General features: G+C 41.0%; 2 protein-coding genes across 2 annotated transcripts; both read left to right on the top strand.

Annotated features, from left to right (window-relative positions):
- The first annotated feature begins 561 nt into the window (after window positions 1-561).
- LOC133714425 (probable aquaporin PIP-type 7a) lies at window positions 562-2,109 on the top strand. The gene is made up of 4 exons (XM_062140540.1): window positions 562-981; window positions 1,067-1,368; window positions 1,464-1,604; window positions 1,705-2,109. The coding sequence occupies exons 1-4, from the start codon at window positions 645-647 to the stop codon at window positions 1,795-1,797; spliced, it is 873 nt and encodes a 290-aa protein (XP_061996524.1). The 5' UTR covers window positions 562-644; the 3' UTR covers window positions 1,798-2,109.
- Window positions 2,110-13,743: 11,634 nt separating this feature from the next.
- On the top strand, window positions 13,744-17,003 carry LOC133717399 (eukaryotic translation initiation factor 3 subunit F). The gene is made up of 6 exons (XM_062144102.1): window positions 13,744-14,074; window positions 14,598-14,677; window positions 14,998-15,272; window positions 16,102-16,223; window positions 16,314-16,427; window positions 16,637-17,003. The coding sequence occupies exons 1-6, from the start codon at window positions 13,862-13,864 to the stop codon at window positions 16,724-16,726; spliced, it is 894 nt and encodes a 297-aa protein (XP_062000086.1). The 5' UTR covers window positions 13,744-13,861; the 3' UTR covers window positions 16,727-17,003.
- The last annotated feature ends 1,314 nt before the right edge of the window (window positions 17,004-18,317 follow it).

Here is an 18,317-nt window from a genome sequence, read left to right as displayed (position 1 = left end):
AAAAACTAGTTTTCCCTTGTATATTCCTTCTAATACAGAATTAAAGGAAGAAAAGGCACAGAGTTTCCGTTGCCACCTATTAATTAGCATAAACTTTGATTATTGAACAGCATGCACGAGCTAAATATAATTGCATGCAGGAGAGATCGTGACCGATCACGGTCCTTACACGATCGTAGCTCACTGGAACCAATACTGTAGTATCCTTCTGTCTCAACTCTCAAGTGTCTCATCCTCATCGTCCTCGAACTGCTGAACATGGATTGGCCGGTGCACTATTCATCTCCTCCTGCGGTAAAACCCAGTCGTGGATACAATTCCGCCACGTGTCCACCATTCTTCATTTTCTTCCCGTTAAAAAGACATTTACGTCCCTTTCCAAAAACACTTGATGAAAAACCCGGAAAACGATTGGTCGGCCACATGATAATAATAAGAAAAAAAATAAAATAGATAAATAAAACCAAACTACCCAATTTACCCCGGTGGGCCCCGCCACTTTCCTCCCTTCCCTTTCCAAACCCACACCTGCTATATATAACCCAACACCAGAGCCACCACTCCCCACTCAAACCCACTGCTCTCACAGTCCTCAAATCACATCAAACGCAGTCGTTTTAGAGCTTTTATCTTCTACTACAATCATGCAGGCCAAGGAGGAAGATGTGAGTGTGGGAGCCAACAAGTTCCCGGAGAGGCAGCCGATCGGTATCGCCGCTCAAACCCATGACGAGGGCAAGGACTACAAGGAGCCACCGCCTGCGCCGCTCTTCGAGCCCGGCGAGCTGACGTCATGGTCGTTTTACAGGGCCGGGATCGCCGAGTTCGTCGCCACGTTTCTGTTTCTCTACATCACCATCTTGACGGTGATGGGCGTCTTGAAAGGTGAAACCAAGTGCAAAACCGTAGGTATTCAAGGCATCGCTTGGGCTTTTGGTGGTATGATCTTCGCCTTGGTTTACTGCACCGCCGGAATCTCAGGTAACATTTGCCCTAACTACATCATCATTTTTTCAGTTATGCTAATATTCAGGTTTCTAAATTAGTTTGGTATTATGGTATGCAGGGGGTCACATAAACCCGGCTGTGACTTTTGGGCTTTTCTTGGCCCGGAAGCTGTCCTTGACAAGGGCGGTGTTCTACATCATCATGCAGTGCCTTGGGGCTATAGCCGGAGCCGCTGTGGTGAAAGCTTTTACGAACAAGGGTCATTTCTTCGAGATCAACAACGGTGGCGCCAACTTTGTAGCCCATGGCTACACCAAGGGCAGTGGTCTTGGTGCTGAAATTATTGGCACCTTTGTCCTTGTCTACACCGTCTTCTCTGCCACTGACGCCAAGCGTAGCGCCAGAGACTCTCATGTTCCGGTATGTTACCACTTTATATAAGTTGTTCATGTCTTTGGTCAAATCTACTAGTTTTGAGATTTTTAATTTGACACTAATTTTTCGGTGATCAACAGATTTTGGCCCCGTTGCCAATTGGGTTCGCCGTGTTCTTGGTGCACTTGGCTACCATCCCCATTACCGGAACCGGTATTAACCCAGCTAGGAGTCTTGGTGCAGCCATCATCTTCAACAAGGACAGAGCCTGGGATGACCAAGTAAGCCTTCAATTTATGACTAATTGGTCCAATTCTCTCATCAATTAATTTTGAGGATAATTTGATATTGATGTGAACCGACTTTTTGTTATTGTTACAGTGGATTTTCTGGGTTGGACCATTCATTGGGGCAGCACTTGCAGCTTTATACCATGTGGTTGTGATCAGAGCCATTCCTTTCAAATCCAAGTAAATGCGAAAGTAGTGAATGAGGGTTTCAACAATCAACAGCTTTGTACCTGTGGCCTTTGAACATGTCAAGCTCAAATGAAGCTCAGGCCGATCGTGCTTGTTTGTTTTTCTATCTGTATGGATTTTTTTTTTTCCTTAAAGTTTATTCAGCAAGAATTGTAATATTTGGTTCTTCTTCAAGATCAAGGCCCTCTTTTTCACTTTCTTTTTTAGGCGAAGGGGCCTGGCTTTATGCGAGTGATCATTGTATGTATTGGCTGTGAATTTGTGTAATGTCAATTCAGAAATAATTAACACCCACCATTTTCCAATATCTCATCATGTGCAAAGCAGTATCACAGCTGCGAGTTGTTGAAGTTAGGTGGCAACCTAGCCAATGAGGGCCATGGGCTTGGTTCTTTGGTCGTCCTCTACTGTGCAAGTGTGTGCATAATTGAGGATAAGCATGGCCAAGTTGGGTTTAATTAACTAGATGGTTTGGTTAGGAGTTGAACTTTTACGATTAAGGACGCCTTAACCATAGGCCTTGCATCACTTGTGAATTGAAAATGTAAATTTTAACTAACCACCTGCTAATTTATTTAATATGTTACATTATCTAGTGGTTTTATTTATTGGACTTTGTTTAATATGTTACATTATCTAGTGGTAATGTAACCCCATTCCATGATATTAATAAAATCACAGCTCTTTACCTCAAAATATGTTACATTATCTAGTGGTTTTATTTATTTGACTTTCATTTGATGCGGTATATGAGAATTTTATGTAATAACTGCGTTACACGCTTGTTTTGTATGTGATATCACATGATTTATGTGATATTCATATATTTTTTTTTGTGTGAAGAAGTTCGATTCTAAAATTGATAAGGATTAACATTTTACACATAAAAACAAAGAGTAGGCAGCTTCTTATATTATTTTTAAATGAAAAAAGGTTAAAAATGATATAATGTATCATGGAACCCAAATTCCAAAAGAACTCGGCGGAGAAAATTCCAATTTAATGTATCAAAAGCCTTATTGACATCCAACTTGATGGCTACATTTCCATCTTTGCAAGGAGTATCAAGTAAATTGATGCACTCAGAAGTCAAGAAAATGCAATCTGATATTTGACGCCCCATGATAAAGGCATACTGATTAGGAAGGATGATGCGTGCAGCAATAGGAGAAATACGATCTGCCAAAATTTTTGTTATAATCTTAAAAGTAAAATTTTGCCATGGAAATTGGTCTAAACTTCGAGATACAGTCTGCTTCCTGAACCTTAGGTATTAAGGCAATAAAGCTTGAGTTTAAATTGGGTAGGATGTAGCCAAACTCAAAAAATGAACAAATTGCACGAGTCACATCAAAACCCACCAAATCCCAGCCAGCACGAAAGAAATGACCTCCAAACCCATCAGGATCGGGAGCACTATCGGGTCCATTGAGAATATTGCAAGCTTAATTTCCTCCAAGCTTGGGACCCTTAGAAGACTATCATTTTCTGATGATGTGACCAATGAGGGGATTAATCGAGATACCAGATGTAATACCCCGAAAAATCCAAATTAAATTCCGTGGATTTTTAGAAATGATTTCACGATAATAGGAGCGAGTACGAAGCTTGGAAAAATTGTGGAATTAGTTCGAACGATTTTATTTCGAAAACGAACGTTATTTAGGGGCTCGCGAAAGTTGTCTTTTTATACGTTCAAAATTTGGGAAAACTTCCTTCATGGAAGTTGTAGAGCTTGTCGATACGATCTCGTGCATATGTGGAACGCAATATTCGGAGTTCGTATGAATAAGTTATGAATATTTGAAAATTGGGAATTTTCTATAAATATCAAAAAAAAATGTTGACTTTTTCATTAAGGACGAAAACATGTTGAATTTGCGGAACAGTCCCCGCGTTTTCTCTCTGTCTCTCTTCAGAACCCTCGGGTCCCGACCGACCCGACCCGGCCAAACGACGGCCCTCCGACTTCCTCCGGCCTCGGACCCGGAGCTTTTCGAGGTCGCCGCCGCACGCTGAGCAGCTCCCCAGCCTCGCCTTGCTCCGCCGCTGCTCCAAAAGATGGATCGAAGCCACCCAGACGCATGATTCTGACCCGGCCGGAAAACCACTTTTCCGGCGTTGCATGGGCCGATCGTCCCCAGTTTCGTGATCTCCTCCTCCCCCTGATCATCCCTATGTAAGTCTTTCATCACGATTTTGAGTGTAGACCGCTAGATCAAGGTTTGACTTTTTGGACGCCTCTGATTCAATCTAGGATCTGATCGTGCGACCGAGATTAATCCAACTTCAACGCTTGATCTAGGACGATCTAGACCTTGTCTCAGAAAAAGTCAGGTATTAAAGTGGTTCAATTCTGTATTTTGAAGAAGTTTGTAGTTGACAACTTTAGCATCTGAAGTGGTTAGCCGGCGTTGACCGCCGCGTTGACCGCCGTCTGTCCTCCGCATGTGGCGGTGCGTCGGACCATATTTTGAGTTTATATTATCTGGGCGATGATCTATGCATCCATACGAGCGTTTTGATATATTACAAGGTTATGTTAGAAAAAGTTGGTAAATAGTGGATTTACGTTTTTACGTTACTATTTACGGTTTTTACGTTTTATCTTCGGTATTACGATCTACGAAGATCAGACCATCGGTTTTACTTCAAATTTTAATATGTTGATCGTATGACTGTCCCGGTGACTTTGTGAGGTCACGGGCGAAGATCCGACCGTTGGATCTTCGTATATTTGAGAAATAGTGATTCGGAAGGCGATTCGTGAGAATCCGACCGTCGGATTTTCATATAATTTTGTGGAGATGTTAGTAAGGGCGATTCAGGAAGATCTGACCGTTGGATCTTCGTGATAATTTTGGAGGATGATCCTAAGGGCGATCCGTGAGGATCCGACCGTTGGATCATCATATAAATTTGATCTGACCGTTGGATCATCATTAGATTAGAATCCGACCGTTGGATTTCTGTATATGTGTGGTCTATGAATGATTTCTAAGTTAAGATCGTGTTTGACTAGGTGGTTGATGGATTGATTGGTGAACGATTTCGGATCGTTGTTTTTGAGCTGTTAAGAAGACGCAGCGGGAATTTAGAGGTGAGTAAACCTCACGTGGTTCATATTACGAACCGAATAAATTTAATTACCTTATTTTGTCGTAATTGCGTGAAAATATTTATGGAATAAATATTTGTTTTAAAATCATATGGACTTGATCAACTACGGTCCATGGGTAAGTAAAATGATTTTTACTATACAAATGAATTTCTCGGTTTTATTGCATGTGAACTATAGTTGGTATTAGTGATTATCCCTGAGCGGATAATTACGTATATATATACTTACGTGATTATATGTGAATGGTGTGACATTGAAGAGTGTGGAATTGGGATGATTAAATTATTATGAATTGACATGTGACTTACCATAATTATATGTGATGAACATGATTGATGAGTTCTTGTTAATATTCATGATTTACATTGGAGGATGTATAGAGTTAGAGAATGTAGGGTTCTGAGGATGAGGTGTCTGAAGTTCGACGGTTAAGGATAACCGGAGTGTTTGTGTGCTGAGGACGGGGATGTCCAAGGTGCGACGGTTTATTATTAACCGAAGTTGTGTGCTGAGGACGGGGATGTCCAAAGCGCGACGGTTTATTATTAACCGAAGTATATGGTGCTGAGGACGGGGATGTCCAAAGCGCGACGGTTTATTATTAACCGAAGTATGTCGCATTACTTGCACCTAGGCCAAGGTGACTGGTAGCGATGTGGTTAGAGCTCTAACGTGCTGTTGGGATGGACCAAAGTGGTGTTATGTGGGTTGGGTTTTTGCAGGACCAGTGTGGTGTATTGTGATTTGAGGATTGTGAAAATGTATTCCTTGTGGTTTTACATGAGTGGTTTGATGTCTCTTTGCAGACGTAATACTGTTGAATTTTACTTGAACTGAAATTTAATAAATCAACAGTTCTTTCTTTTTACTCATACGGGCTGTCAAAAGCTTACCGGGTTTTGTGTTGTTGCAATCCCGGTACACTATTCAAACGGTGTAGCGGATAACCCTGCAGGTCAGGAGAACCAGGACGGTGATCGGGCAGCTTAGAGTAGTGTTATGTGAATTACAGCATTATATTGTGAGGTTTGTTATGCTCATTTAGAGCTTTACAATTTTACTTTGTAAGAGTGAATTGTAATAATTAACTCGAGGTTTTCGAGTTTTGTGTTGAGTGGCGAGTGGTGTGTTTGTTTCTGAGAAAAAAATTCAGAACGTTATTTGTATTAATTGTTTATTCATGTTTCGGATTTGAATTGGTTATTCAAAATTCGGGGCGTGACACCAGACCAGTATCCATCGTAGATCCATCCTCACTAAAGGATTTAGAGAAGTGGTCGACAACATGAGTGCGGAGAGAATGCACATAATCCACCATCTCAGAGCCCACACGTAACCCAGAAATAAAGTGACGAGAACGGCGAATTTTTGCAACAGTCTGATAGTAAGTAGTATTTAGTATTTCTATCACCATCTTTGACCCAACGCTCCTGAGATTTGGAAGACCAGAATTTATCTTGAAGATTAAGAGAATTACTAAGGAATAGGTGAGCTTCTAGCTCCTTAGCATGACGTTCATCAGTGAAACCAGAAGTGGAAATAAGTAACTGAATTTTTTCCAATTCCAGACGAGCTTGATCAACTGCAAAGTTAACATTTCCAAACACTTTTGTTCCAGACTTTGAGAATAGACTTGATGTGTTTAAGTTTTTGTTGCAGCACAAACATAGGGCAGCACGAGAACTGGAGAGAATCCCAATTTTCTTTAACCAAGTCATAGAAATGAGGGTGATCTAACCAAACTTTTTGAAATTTAAAAGGAGATGGACCTTGAGGTGAAAACTTGGAGCTAGAGACTAGCAGCGGATTGTGGTCAGAAGAGTGACGAACAAGAGTGTTGCAACTCAATATAGGCCAACAATCCAACCAAGGAAGAGTATAAAAGCATCTATCTAATAACATTTCGATATGAGCAGAACCTCTTCTACCATTAGCCCAGGTAAAAGGAGAGCCCTTTAAATTGATAGGAAATAAACCACAAGAATCCACCATGGTCTGAAAATCCTCACACGAAGCAGAAATAGGTAAATTACCACCCACTTTTTCATGAGCGCCTAGAACCGCATTAAAATCCCTAAGAAGTAACAAAGGACTAGAAAAACATGAGCAAGCTTGAGCTAGGGAAGTCCAGAGGGGACGACGTCCCGAGATTGTTGTGGCGGCATAAACAAATATGACTCCATGAGTGACAGTACCAACTTGAAAATGCATAAAAATGTGCTGACAAGAAGAAAAAACTACAACAGGGGTGATAACATTTGCATTACAAAAAACCCAAATATTAGGGAGAGTATTACCTCAGTCATTAACACCTACTAAAGACATACCAATAGACCTCCAAAATGATGCATGGATACGAGTGACAGAGGTCATTGGTTCAGCTAAACAAAGAATATCTGGAGAATGCTTGCGAATTAAACTTTTCAGAGCACGTCTAGTTCGGCTATTCGCCAAGCCTCTGATATTCCAAAAAAGAATCTTCATTGAGAAGTATGTGAAGGTCCCCCATCAATAGAGGGGTTTGGATTCCTGAGCAACTGCTCTCGTATCTTCTTCGTTAAATGTTTCCTATGTGAACGAGAGAGGATTTTATTATCTTCCAATTGCTCCAAGTTAAATTCATTATTGAACTCAGTCCCAGACATCCAAGATTGGACTAAATTGAAGTCCCTTTGGGCTGTAGGAGGTAGTAATGGCCGAGAAGATGAAACCTCCAAACTTGGGGATGCGACTAGTGTGAAGCCAGGATGGTAGGGAAGACTAGCACTGTGATTGTCAGATCGGGATTACCTCTCATGAGGCTGCACTTCAACCATTAGATCAATCCTTGGTATAAAGGAAGTCAAAGAATTGCTAACATGAGTGGGAGCTTCTGATGTGATAGAATTAACGCGTTCAGTGACATAAGTCGGATCCTCCATAGCAGAAAGAATGGGTTGTCCCACAACACGATCAATGCTGTGAGCAATGACAGGTTCATGCACAGGAGAAACTTCCTCTGTTGCCACTATGTGGCCAATGCCATTAGAATCTTCAATCATTGCCTCATTATTAGCTAACTTCTCCGGACTATCAGTGGCGACAACTGATTGTGGAGGCATGCCCATTTCAGGTCTATACAATTGACGATACTGTCCAACAATGGATTTCTCTTGACGTTGGGATTCTGGTTTGGTTACTTGCTCAAAGACTGTAGAACTTTTCTTTAGAGAACGGCAAGTGCCAACATTATGGCCAAGTGCACCACAGTGTGAGCATAAGCTTTCATAAAAAAGCTCAACTAGAAATTCATGACCTTCTCGCTCTACCATAAGCGAACTGGGTAGGTCCTGGGAAAGATCAACATCGACAAGAATGCGAGCAAAATAACCAAAAGCCCGTTCTTTGGTGGCTTTATCAAGTTGCAATGGAGTCCCAACTCCACGAGCAATTTCAAGTAAATGTTGTGGGTGCCAGTATTCTTGGCTAAGCCCAATAATTCGTACCCAAATTTGAGCATGAGTATTAACGAGAGAGTCACCTGGGCGAAAATCCTAGCGCCATTGTGAGAAACGGAAGATGCCGGACGCGAGAGTGCAGGTTCCCCCGGCCCAAGCACGCCGCATATCTTCTTCTGTCTCAAAATGAAGATCAAAATATCCCTTCCCCAACGGAACAAGACGCCATGGAGCAATAGGTTGCCAGAGACGTTGCAAAGATAATTTCAAAGTTTCAGTCTTCATGGGCATAGATCCCTTCTTTAGTAGCAGACGACCAATTAGATTGGTTTTGAACGACTTCAGTTGTTCCTGATAAATGTTTTCGCTGATTTTCACATATGTTTTGTCCCCTCGCAAAGTCGGAGTGGGCAATTGACTGAGCCTTACTATGCTTCAACAGAATCCGTCAAGATGGAAGCAAAAGATCTCGCCTTTAGCCCAGTAGCCGGTGAGGAAGGGCTGGACTGAATTTGGGGGGGGGGGGTGTTGGTTTGGAGGTTTGTGGTTCGTGGCCTGCGAGGAAAGACCAGGGGCAGACAGCCATGGGGCTGAAAGCCATGGCCAACGATTTAAATTCTTCACTCTGAATTGGGGGCGCGTGCAGCGCGTACTATGAATATGGTGGTATAATAAGTATTGTACCTTTTTTCACTAAAAAAAAAAAGGTAGAAAAGTATGTGAGAGAACATTGATGAACATACAATTTGGATCTTTATAGTTTTTGATTGCTTGAGATTTTTGGTTTGATGCATGATCTGTATTGTAGTTTTCAAAAAAAAAAAAAAAGTATTGTAGTACGTGTTTAATTTGATTTACTACTTGCATAATTGCATTGTTACTGAACATGTTTTTGACTTTCATAGAAGTCACAGTTTATATCGAGATGAGATCGATCGATGTTTCTAAACTGGCTGCTTTGAACGGCTGCAGTTCAACCTTTCTTTGATTATTGCAGTTACAAGTTCAAATTGAAACCTCTAGTTCCATTAGCTAATAATTGATGTAACCACCTAGTGTGGTAATGTTGATCGAGCTGCATAGTATGAAACCCCCATGTTTAGAGTTTGAATCCCAATTCCCACCAGTTTGTGGCCAGCAGGTTTGAGGAGCCTTCAGGTTCGTGCGCCTGTGGCAGGAGATTAGTCTGGCTTTGCTGAGATACTCTCGTGGACGTCGGTACGAATACTGACTGGATGGGTGTGTTACTAACTTGCTAACGTAACCGAAATGGTTTGCTACCTCACTCCCGATAAAAATAATAATAATAATAATTGATGTGGAAATATAGCACACTATAAATATTTAATATAAGTTGTAAACAAGGTACTTTTAGGTTTCATTTATTTGTCATATAGTTCGAAAATTTTAAATTGATTGTTATGGAGAGGTAGTTGTTCGTCCTAAATTCAGAGGAATGTGGTTTATACATATATACATTTTAAACCCAGCAATAAATTTTGGGGGGTGAAATTTGCACACCCCTAATTGCAAATGGCACACCCTTTGATTTTTTTAATACTATTTCACCTCACATATTTTTGCACTTCTTAAAATACCCTCGAAGTCAGATTTTTTTTTGCCTTTTTGGGTCCTCTCTCTCTCTGATCTCCAAAACCACGACCATCTTCTCTCCTTCTCCCGGCCTCTGGAACCGATCGGCCAAGACCTTAACCTGCTCATCAGCGCTGACGGAGAACAAATTGGGAGGCTTCTCGACGGTCTCCCAGGGGCGCTCGAGCTCCGACACGGTGGCTTTGAGATGGGCCCGCTTTCGCATCTCGTAGATTTAGCGCTCGCGACAGAGGCGGGTCTTGAGGAGCTGCTTGGCTTTCTTGGCCTGCATGCGCTTCCACTGCCACTTGGATACGCCGCCGGGGAAGGTTCTGGGCCCGCCACCCATTCGGATGAATGTGGGCTCTGGGGTTAAGGCAGCCCAGGAAGACACCTGCACCAACAAACCACCATACCCGCCGCTCCGCCACCAATGTCGGACCTCGGTCGTCCTCATACCATCGCCGCCGTCAGACCACCGGCAAAGAAGACCCCTCCACTTCACCATCCCATCCCCACACCGCCTCACGCCGGATCTCAGAACCAAACAGGATCGAACATTGCCGATCAGACCAGATCCCAGACAGCCTGCCTTTCCTCCGCCCATCTCTGATCTTCCAACTACCCGGGGTCGCTCCGCCGCCATTCCCACCGCAGCGTCGTAGATCCACAAAACATCGGTTCCACCCAGCCTCCACAAACCCAACCTTGGTGCAGCCGTCTCCTTCATCTGAGCAAGACGAGAAAAATAGCCTCTCAACCTCAGCCACTGAGCTCCACGCACGCCAACCAACCAGCTACAGTGAGGTTAAGGCTCCGTGGACGAGTCTGACGTCGTTCTCTTGCGAGTCGACGACTACCGCCGGGCGAGTTGACTCGTTGTTGGGGAAGGGGAGGGAGACGTGGGTTGGAGGGAAGAGGTTCGTGGGCTGAGAGATTTGCTCTGTGTTCATGGTTTGATCGGCAAAATCGATTGAGGTTATGGTGGAGGATTCCGGCACAACAGAGCTTCTAGCGAGTTGATTCAGCGGCGGGGGCGCTGCCATTACTGGGTCGAAATTCAGAGGTGGAATTATCTCCGAAATCATGCTCTCCAGCCAAGTCGACAGATCGGAGGGATTGTAATGAACCGTATCAGAAGTGGCGCTTGGATTGGATGCCGGATTTGCTTTTGAGGCGGAGGCGGAGGGTGGCAAAGACTTTATGGGGAACGAGGTGGATGAAGAGGAAGGTGATGACGACGAGGAGGGCTATAAGAGTTTGAGTTTTGTCGTGGTTTTGGAGAGAGGAGGGAGAGAGAGAACTGACTTCGAGGGTATTTTAGGAAGTGCAAAAATATGTGAGATGAAATAGTATTAAAAAAATCAAAGGGTGTGTCATTTGCAAATTGGGAAATTCGTCCAAACAGTGTCTGAACTTTTCCAGACTATTAATTTTCATACCTATACTTTGAAAAATGTCATAATGGTACCTGAAGTTTTGGCCCCGACCTAATTTCTGTACCTAGCAACAGTAAAGTCGTCAAGGGTGTTAAATTTTGAGGGGTAAATCTGGAACTTCAGGTATTCTCAAGGGAAAATCTTCTAAACAGTGTCTGAACTTTTCCAGACTATTAATTTTCATACCTATACTTTGAAAAATATCAAAATGGTACCTGACGATTTAAGCCTGACCCAATATTCATACCTAGGAACAGTAAAACGGTTGACTCCGTTGAACAGTACCAGAAAAGTATGCCAATAACTACCATGCCCAATACGAGATTCAAATACCAATATCAACATGGTATACCTAGATCTAAATATTCATATACCCGTATCCAGAAGAACTCAGGAAGATACGCGTACGATGCCAGACCACCGCCAACAGCCGTGCTCAGACCCATACTTGATCGGAACCCGACCTTCATCTACATCGACGACCTGAATTCGGAATCGTCCTCCGACACCCCAGAACCTGACTTAGGGTCCCGCGTCAAGGCTTTCTAGCAGATTGCCCAAACTACGACATCCCGTTTTGACAGAGATCGGAATCGCTTCGCCATTCCATTTCCGACAGAGATCGGACCCAGACTTGACCCAAAGTGGAATTACCAAAATTTCAGATTCCTTTGTTATTAGACTCGTCGGATTCCAACCTAAAGCATTGAAATTTCCTTGTGCATCCACCCAAATAATCTCCATGATTCCAATTATCTGGTGAACTAGGCTTAAAACCGAGCAAACACTTGCAAACCAAACCATTTTTGCTGTTATAGCTACCAAAATTTCCACATGCATCTACCTAATCACGACTTTTCTTTCCTTCTTCTCTGTTGTCTTCTCCCAAACCCATCAAAAAAAGAAAAATTGAAATTGATTTCAGCTGCAAATAATTGAATTTGATTTTTTGGATTGTGGGTTTTGGGATTTTTGATTGAAATCGAAGCAGAGAAGATGCTGGAGAAGATCGCGTTGCCGGCGAAGCCATCACTGAGAGGGAATAATTGGGTGGTTGACGCCTCACATTGTGGATTCGATCTGTACTAGCGAATTCCAACATATCTTCTAGTACCAGAGCTTCTGTTAGGAGTAAAGAACCCGAGTTCAATTTTTTCTCCTGATAGAAAACTGAGGTAGGTAGCTGAGTTCTGCGGCTCTCAACTGCTTTGGAATCAACTCCCATATTCGAAGTTGCGATCGGATCATACATCTATAGATGTAAGACGAAGACCTTTGACTTCGAGGTCTGGGGGGCAATGTTTGAACCCAACGGTAGTTATTGGCATACTTTTCTGGTACTGTTCAACGGAGTCAACGGTTTTACTGTTCCTGGGTATGAATATTGGGTCGGGCTTAAATCGTCAGGTACCATTTTGATATTTTTCAAAGTATAGGTATGAAAATTAATAGTCTGGAAAAGTTCAGACACTGTTTGGAAGATTTTCTCTTGAGAATACCTGAAGTTCCAGATTTACCCCTCAAAATTTAACGCCGTTGACGACTTTACTGTTGCTAGGTACGGAAATTGGGTCGGGGCCAAAACTTCAGGTACCATTATGACATTTTTCAAAGTATAGGTATGAAAATTAATAGTCTGGAAAAGTTCAGACACTGTTTGGACGAATTTCCCTTTGCAAATTAGGGTGTGCAAATTTCACCCCCTAAATTTTTGGTGTTTGAGACATATTTGAAATGTCCTATTCTAGTCTTAGAAAACCTCATTTTTCAACCAAAAATGACCTTGTGGCCGAACTTGAAATTTTCTAACTTGATGTCTGATTGCCTTGCAATAGCACTCACAATCTCGAGAGAAATTCTTTTTGTTTGTTCTTTTAAAATTTCACGTGTGGGTGCTAATAACTCTTAAGATCATAAGAACCAATCTCATTAGTAGTTTTATTAGCACCGTTTTTTATTTTTGTAGGAACATTATAAACGTCTCAAATTAAAAGCAATATATGTCGTTTCTAGACATCATACCCCAATATCCGGGAATGTCTTTAGTCTTGAGAACTTTATTTTTCAACCTGGTTTGTGTCTATTCTCAAAAACAAAGACAAAAACGAAAACAAAAAAAATCCTTGTTGGTTTGCCTATTAAATAAACTGAATTTCTTGTCGTTAATTAAGGTTGGATTTAAGTGATTATTTTCCGACAAATTTAATCCCCTGACCCGACCCGACCCGAATTGGATACGATACTTCGATGGGCCTCCTCTGCAAAGCCACTCATGGAAACTAAAGTCCAATGGGCCTTGATCGGCCCAACTCAGAGAGACCGAGAAAAGATCCCCAAATACAATCAGAACCAGCTTTGAGCTTTCCACTATCTCCTCCAAAACCCTAGTTGCTCGCGCCATCCCTGTGCCGTTAGCTCCACACTCTCTCTTAGCCCCAGCGAGCCAGATCCAACGAAGCTCAGAGAGAAATGGCGGTGACCGAGCGCACGGTGCTACAGTTCTCGCCGACCTTGACGGCGAAGGTTCATCCTCTGGTCATCTTCAACATCTGCGACTGCTACGTCCGCCGCCCTGACCAGACCGAGCGCGTCATCGGCACGCTCCTCGGCTCCGTCCTCCCCGATGGCACGGTCGACATCAGAAACTCCTACGCCGTTCCTCACAGCGAGTTTTCCGAGCAGGTACGCTCATCGGCCTTGTGTGTTTGTTTGAATTTGTTTAGTGATTAGATGGAATTGGATTTTAGGTTAGGTTTTTGAATTTTGATTTATCTTGGATTGATTTCAATTTAATTTTGTTCGTTTCGGTTTTTGGTTTTGGTTGCTTAGAAGATGCAATTTGTCTCCGAGTCTCAATTCTTTACTGATATGCATTATCTAGTTATCTAGTTGTGGATAATTGTAAGTGTGGTGAAGTTTCTGCTGAAAATGTGTTTTGAGAGAGAGGAATGAGTTGAATTGAAGATGAAGATGAAAAAGTTAGGGTTGATTATCGTAGCAATATTGTTATTTCCTTCTCGAGAAAGTAATAGTTGGTTGTAAGATGAAGAAATTTTGAATAGTATGTAACACCATTGTTATGATTTAGGATACAGTAGATGTAATCAGCTTGCTATACCATGGGCATTCATCTGTGCTTTGTTATTCTTCATATTGAGATTCTTGTAAAGGTGTTTAGACATTTTTTGTTTTGCGTATTTTGCAGGTTGCTTTAGACATTGATTACCATCACAATATGCTGATATCTCAGCAAAAGGTGAATCCTAAGGAAGTCATTGTTGGATGGTAAGTTTTATGGTACTTTTCTCTTGCTATAGAAATCTTTTTATTGTTCTTTCTTTGATAAACAAAATGCTAGTTATCACCCTGACAGTTTTCGGGCAGTCCTGTGCTTGTTATAATGATATTCATTTTGAATGCATCTTTCAATTTATGTTGTCAGTTACACAACGAAATAAGAATTGATAAATAAAGAAATGGGAGGTGATAGAAAAGTTGTTTGGTAGATGTATGATGAGAGTATGAAATACTGATTCTCATGCATTTTTTATGTCTTGACCGTTTGATTAAATTTGCATTGTTGTGCTTTTCATCAATGTCTGTAGGTACTCAACCGGTCTTGGAGTTACTGGTTCTAGTGTATTAATCCATGATTTCTATTCTGGAGAGGTTCCCAACCCAATTCATTTGACAGTTGATACGGGATTCAGTAATGGAGAGGGTACAGTAAAAGCATATGTTTCGTCAAATTTGTCTCTGTCTCATGGAGAACAACAGCAAGCAGGAGGTCGACAAGCAGGAGATCGTCAACTTCCACTTGCAGCACAGTTTCAAGAAATTCCTCTTGATCTTCGCATGGTTGAAGCCGAGCGAGTTGGATGTATGTATTCACATTGACCATCTCATTTTTCATTTTTTCACTATCATTGATTCATTGTTGATCCATATTTTTGCTGATATGAACACAACATATGAACTTCAGCATGGGTGTATGACTTATTTCACTGATTTTCAGTAGGTCAAATGAGGCATTCAAAATGTTATCAATTGTATTTTTTTTCCCATTCACTTTGTGAAAATAGAGGGGTCTTCTTCCAGAAAGGACAGTTAATATTTTTCCTGGGTTCTGTTGAAATTTCTATTGATGCATATAGCATTTGTGTATTGCATGACGAACACTTGTATGTAAATCACATATGCATATGCCTCTATACACAGAAAAGTAAATGTGGTCATATTTCTTATTCGTGATCAGATAAATATGCATACATGTGCACACGTGTATGCACACATATGAGATCATTTTATTGATTAGAAAAAGAAGGATGGTACTACTCTGGCTCGGTCGTTTTCTCATCAATCAGAAATAGAATCATGCATCTAGTCAGGAATCATGGGTTGAACTCAAGTAATTTTTTTGCATATGATTGTTGGGTTTTAAGCTTTATGGCAATCTAATATACTGCCTGCCCCTTATCTAAGGACTTTCATAGAGAAGATATTGTATTTATATATGCATACATGTGCACATTTGTGTGCATACATATTAGATCATGTTATTGATTAGAAAAAGGACGCGTGCTTCTCTGACTGTTGTTTTCTCATTAATCAGAAATAGGGTCATGCATATGGGTTTATATTTTTGCATATGATTGTTGGAATTAAGCTTAATGGCAATCTGATGTGTAACATATTTTTCATGATGGCAGTTGATATTCTTAAGACAACAATGACTGACAAGCTTCCAACTGATTTAGAAGGAATGGAAGCCTCAATGGAGCGGCTGCTAGCTTTAATCGATGACGTGTATAAATATGTTGACAGTGTTGACGTAAGGATTTTAACATTCTTCAGTCAGTCTTGGCATACTTGTTCTTGAATGTAACATTCTTCAATGTTGACGTAAGGATCTTGTTTTCAGGAAGGACGTGTTGCACCAGATAACAATGTAGGGAGGTTTCTATGGGATGCTGTAGAATCTCTTCCAAAATTGTCTCCTGCAGTTTTTGATAAGCTAGTGAATGACAGCTTGCAGGTATGATGAAGTCTCTTTTGCTAATTTTGTCAATAACGAGTAGTTTTCAGTATATATGTTGAATCTCTTAATCCTTGACTACCTCAGATCATAACAAAAGCTACCTTTGTTACCTTTAGGAAATTTTGAAATACATTTTCAATTTTGTAGTTAAATCTTCTGCATGCAATTTTCTCTATATTAAACTTCTGTGATTTTGTTTTTTGCAGGACAATATGCTCTTGCTATATTTGTCGAGTATCACCAGGACACAGCTTACCCTAGCTGAAAAGTTGAACACAGCTGCTCAGGTTCTGTAAGGCCTATCCACTTTGAAGATCTATGTGCCAAGACAATTTTTTCTTACAAAGTCATATTAGTGATATATGGCCATCTGTGGCCATTGTTTTCTGAGAAGGTTGTAATACTTTGCTTCATTTTGAATATAGGTAGGGATTTCAATGTTATTCGAGATTGTTTCATCTGGTTTGAGTTTTGACTAGGAACATAACCTTTTATTGTTCGGCTTCCAATCATACTGCTTAATTGCCTAATTTTGTTGAGATGATTTGAGAGTGCATATTCAAATCAGTGTAAGATGGTGTATGTTTTCCGATGTTCAGGTCCCTACTCAATCTGTTAATAACAGAACTGCCACATAATACAAATCTAATGATAGGATTATTTCTGTTGTTATGTGGATTTCAACAGAATAAACTCATGAAATTTTGGTGTCTGAATTGGATGCTTGTACTTGGAGGCATTGTTTGTCCAGTGACTCTTATTTGGAAGCCGACAAGAGATGATGATGCTTTTACATGTTTCGGTGAACACTCTGGTAAATACCAGATGACGATGACGATGGTTTAGTTGACACTAATTAGTCAGCCGTGACTTATTGGTTAATTGATCTAGCTAATATTAATATCCACCTGTGACATAACTTTTGAAGTGCCTAACCTTGCTTGTATCAGTTGTATGGACACTGTTGGCCTCAGCAGATATAAGTATCATTAGCATTACTTGACATTAGTTTCCGACATCATGATTGATTATAAAACTTACAAGATAGTAATGGAGTTGTATAATCGCCTTGCCTTGCTAAAAAGATAGTCTTATCGAGAGGAAAAAAAAAAAATGAAATACAAAAGACACCACAGCCTCAAACTTTTAAAGACTTGCAAGTTATATTGGACAAATATCGTCAAGAAAAATTGAAGTAAGCCACTTTTTCTGTGCAATGTGCCCACCTTATTATAGACTCTTGGGACGTATATATACCCAATAAGGCAATAACTAGACTCAAAATTTTCAAGGTGAGATTTAATATGTTTCATCAAGACACCTTCAGCACTCCCATTTGATTTAGTTGCATAAAGATGCTCCCACAGTAAAGGATGCTAATAAAGGACTTTGGCCTTTGCCAGTAATGACATACCAGCAGGCAGCAGCCGCTACTGGCTTTCCCCTAAAACCATATTCTCTTTCTTAAATATAATAAACTACGAATAATCATTGGTGGCTTTTGGCCTTTTTGTCTGGATGATGGCAGTGAAGCTTCCACTAATCCTCTTCTGCTCAGTGCTTAAATTATAAGCAGCAATGGCAATGGAGACAAGAAAATCGAAAAGAAGGGGAGATTTTTAGTGGGCGGCCTGGATTTCACGCGTGCCCTAATTCTAGCAAACGAAGACTACTTCTCGAATCTCTCACATCTTTCTCATGTCTCAAAGACTCAAGCTCATCTATATTGTTCCATATTTTTTATTGACACCTTCACTCCCTTTACTATCTTTAGAAATGATCGAGTTCAAAAAGTTTGTGTAGGATGGATGGACAATTACAAAGGACACACAAACAGGACACCATGCATGGCTCTTTTACCAATCTTACTTACCCTTCAACTTACTC

Source organism: Rosa rugosa, chromosome 6 (genome assembly GCF_958449725.1).
Source record: "Rosa rugosa chromosome 6, drRosRugo1.1, whole genome shotgun sequence".
NCBI lineage: Eukaryota > Viridiplantae > Streptophyta > Magnoliopsida > Rosales > Rosaceae > Rosa > Rosa rugosa.
Note: the sequence above shows the minus strand (reverse complement) of the source record. Positions and strands in the feature narration are given on the sequence as shown.

Excerpts from the sequence above, each read along its gene's own strand:
- LOC133717399 (XM_062144102.1), top strand. The coding sequence starts at position 13,862 with ATGGCGGTGACCGAGCGCACGGTGCTACAGTTCTCGCCGACCTTGACG. Across the intron at positions 14,678-14,997 it reads AAGGAAGTCATTGTTGGATG|GTACTCAACCGGTCTTGGAG; the intron begins GTAAGTTTTATG and ends CAATGTCTGTAG. Across the intron at positions 16,428-16,636 it reads TAGTGAATGACAGCTTGCAG|GACAATATGCTCTTGCTATA; the intron begins GTATGATGAAGT and ends TGTTTTTTGCAG.
- LOC133714425 (XM_062140540.1), top strand. The coding sequence starts at position 645 with ATGCAGGCCAAGGAGGAAGATGTGAGTGTGGGAGCCAACAAGTTCCCG. Across the intron at positions 1,369-1,463 it reads CCAGAGACTCTCATGTTCCG|ATTTTGGCCCCGTTGCCAAT; the intron begins GTATGTTACCAC and ends GGTGATCAACAG. Across the intron at positions 1,605-1,704 it reads ACAGAGCCTGGGATGACCAA|TGGATTTTCTGGGTTGGACC; the intron begins GTAAGCCTTCAA and ends TTATTGTTACAG.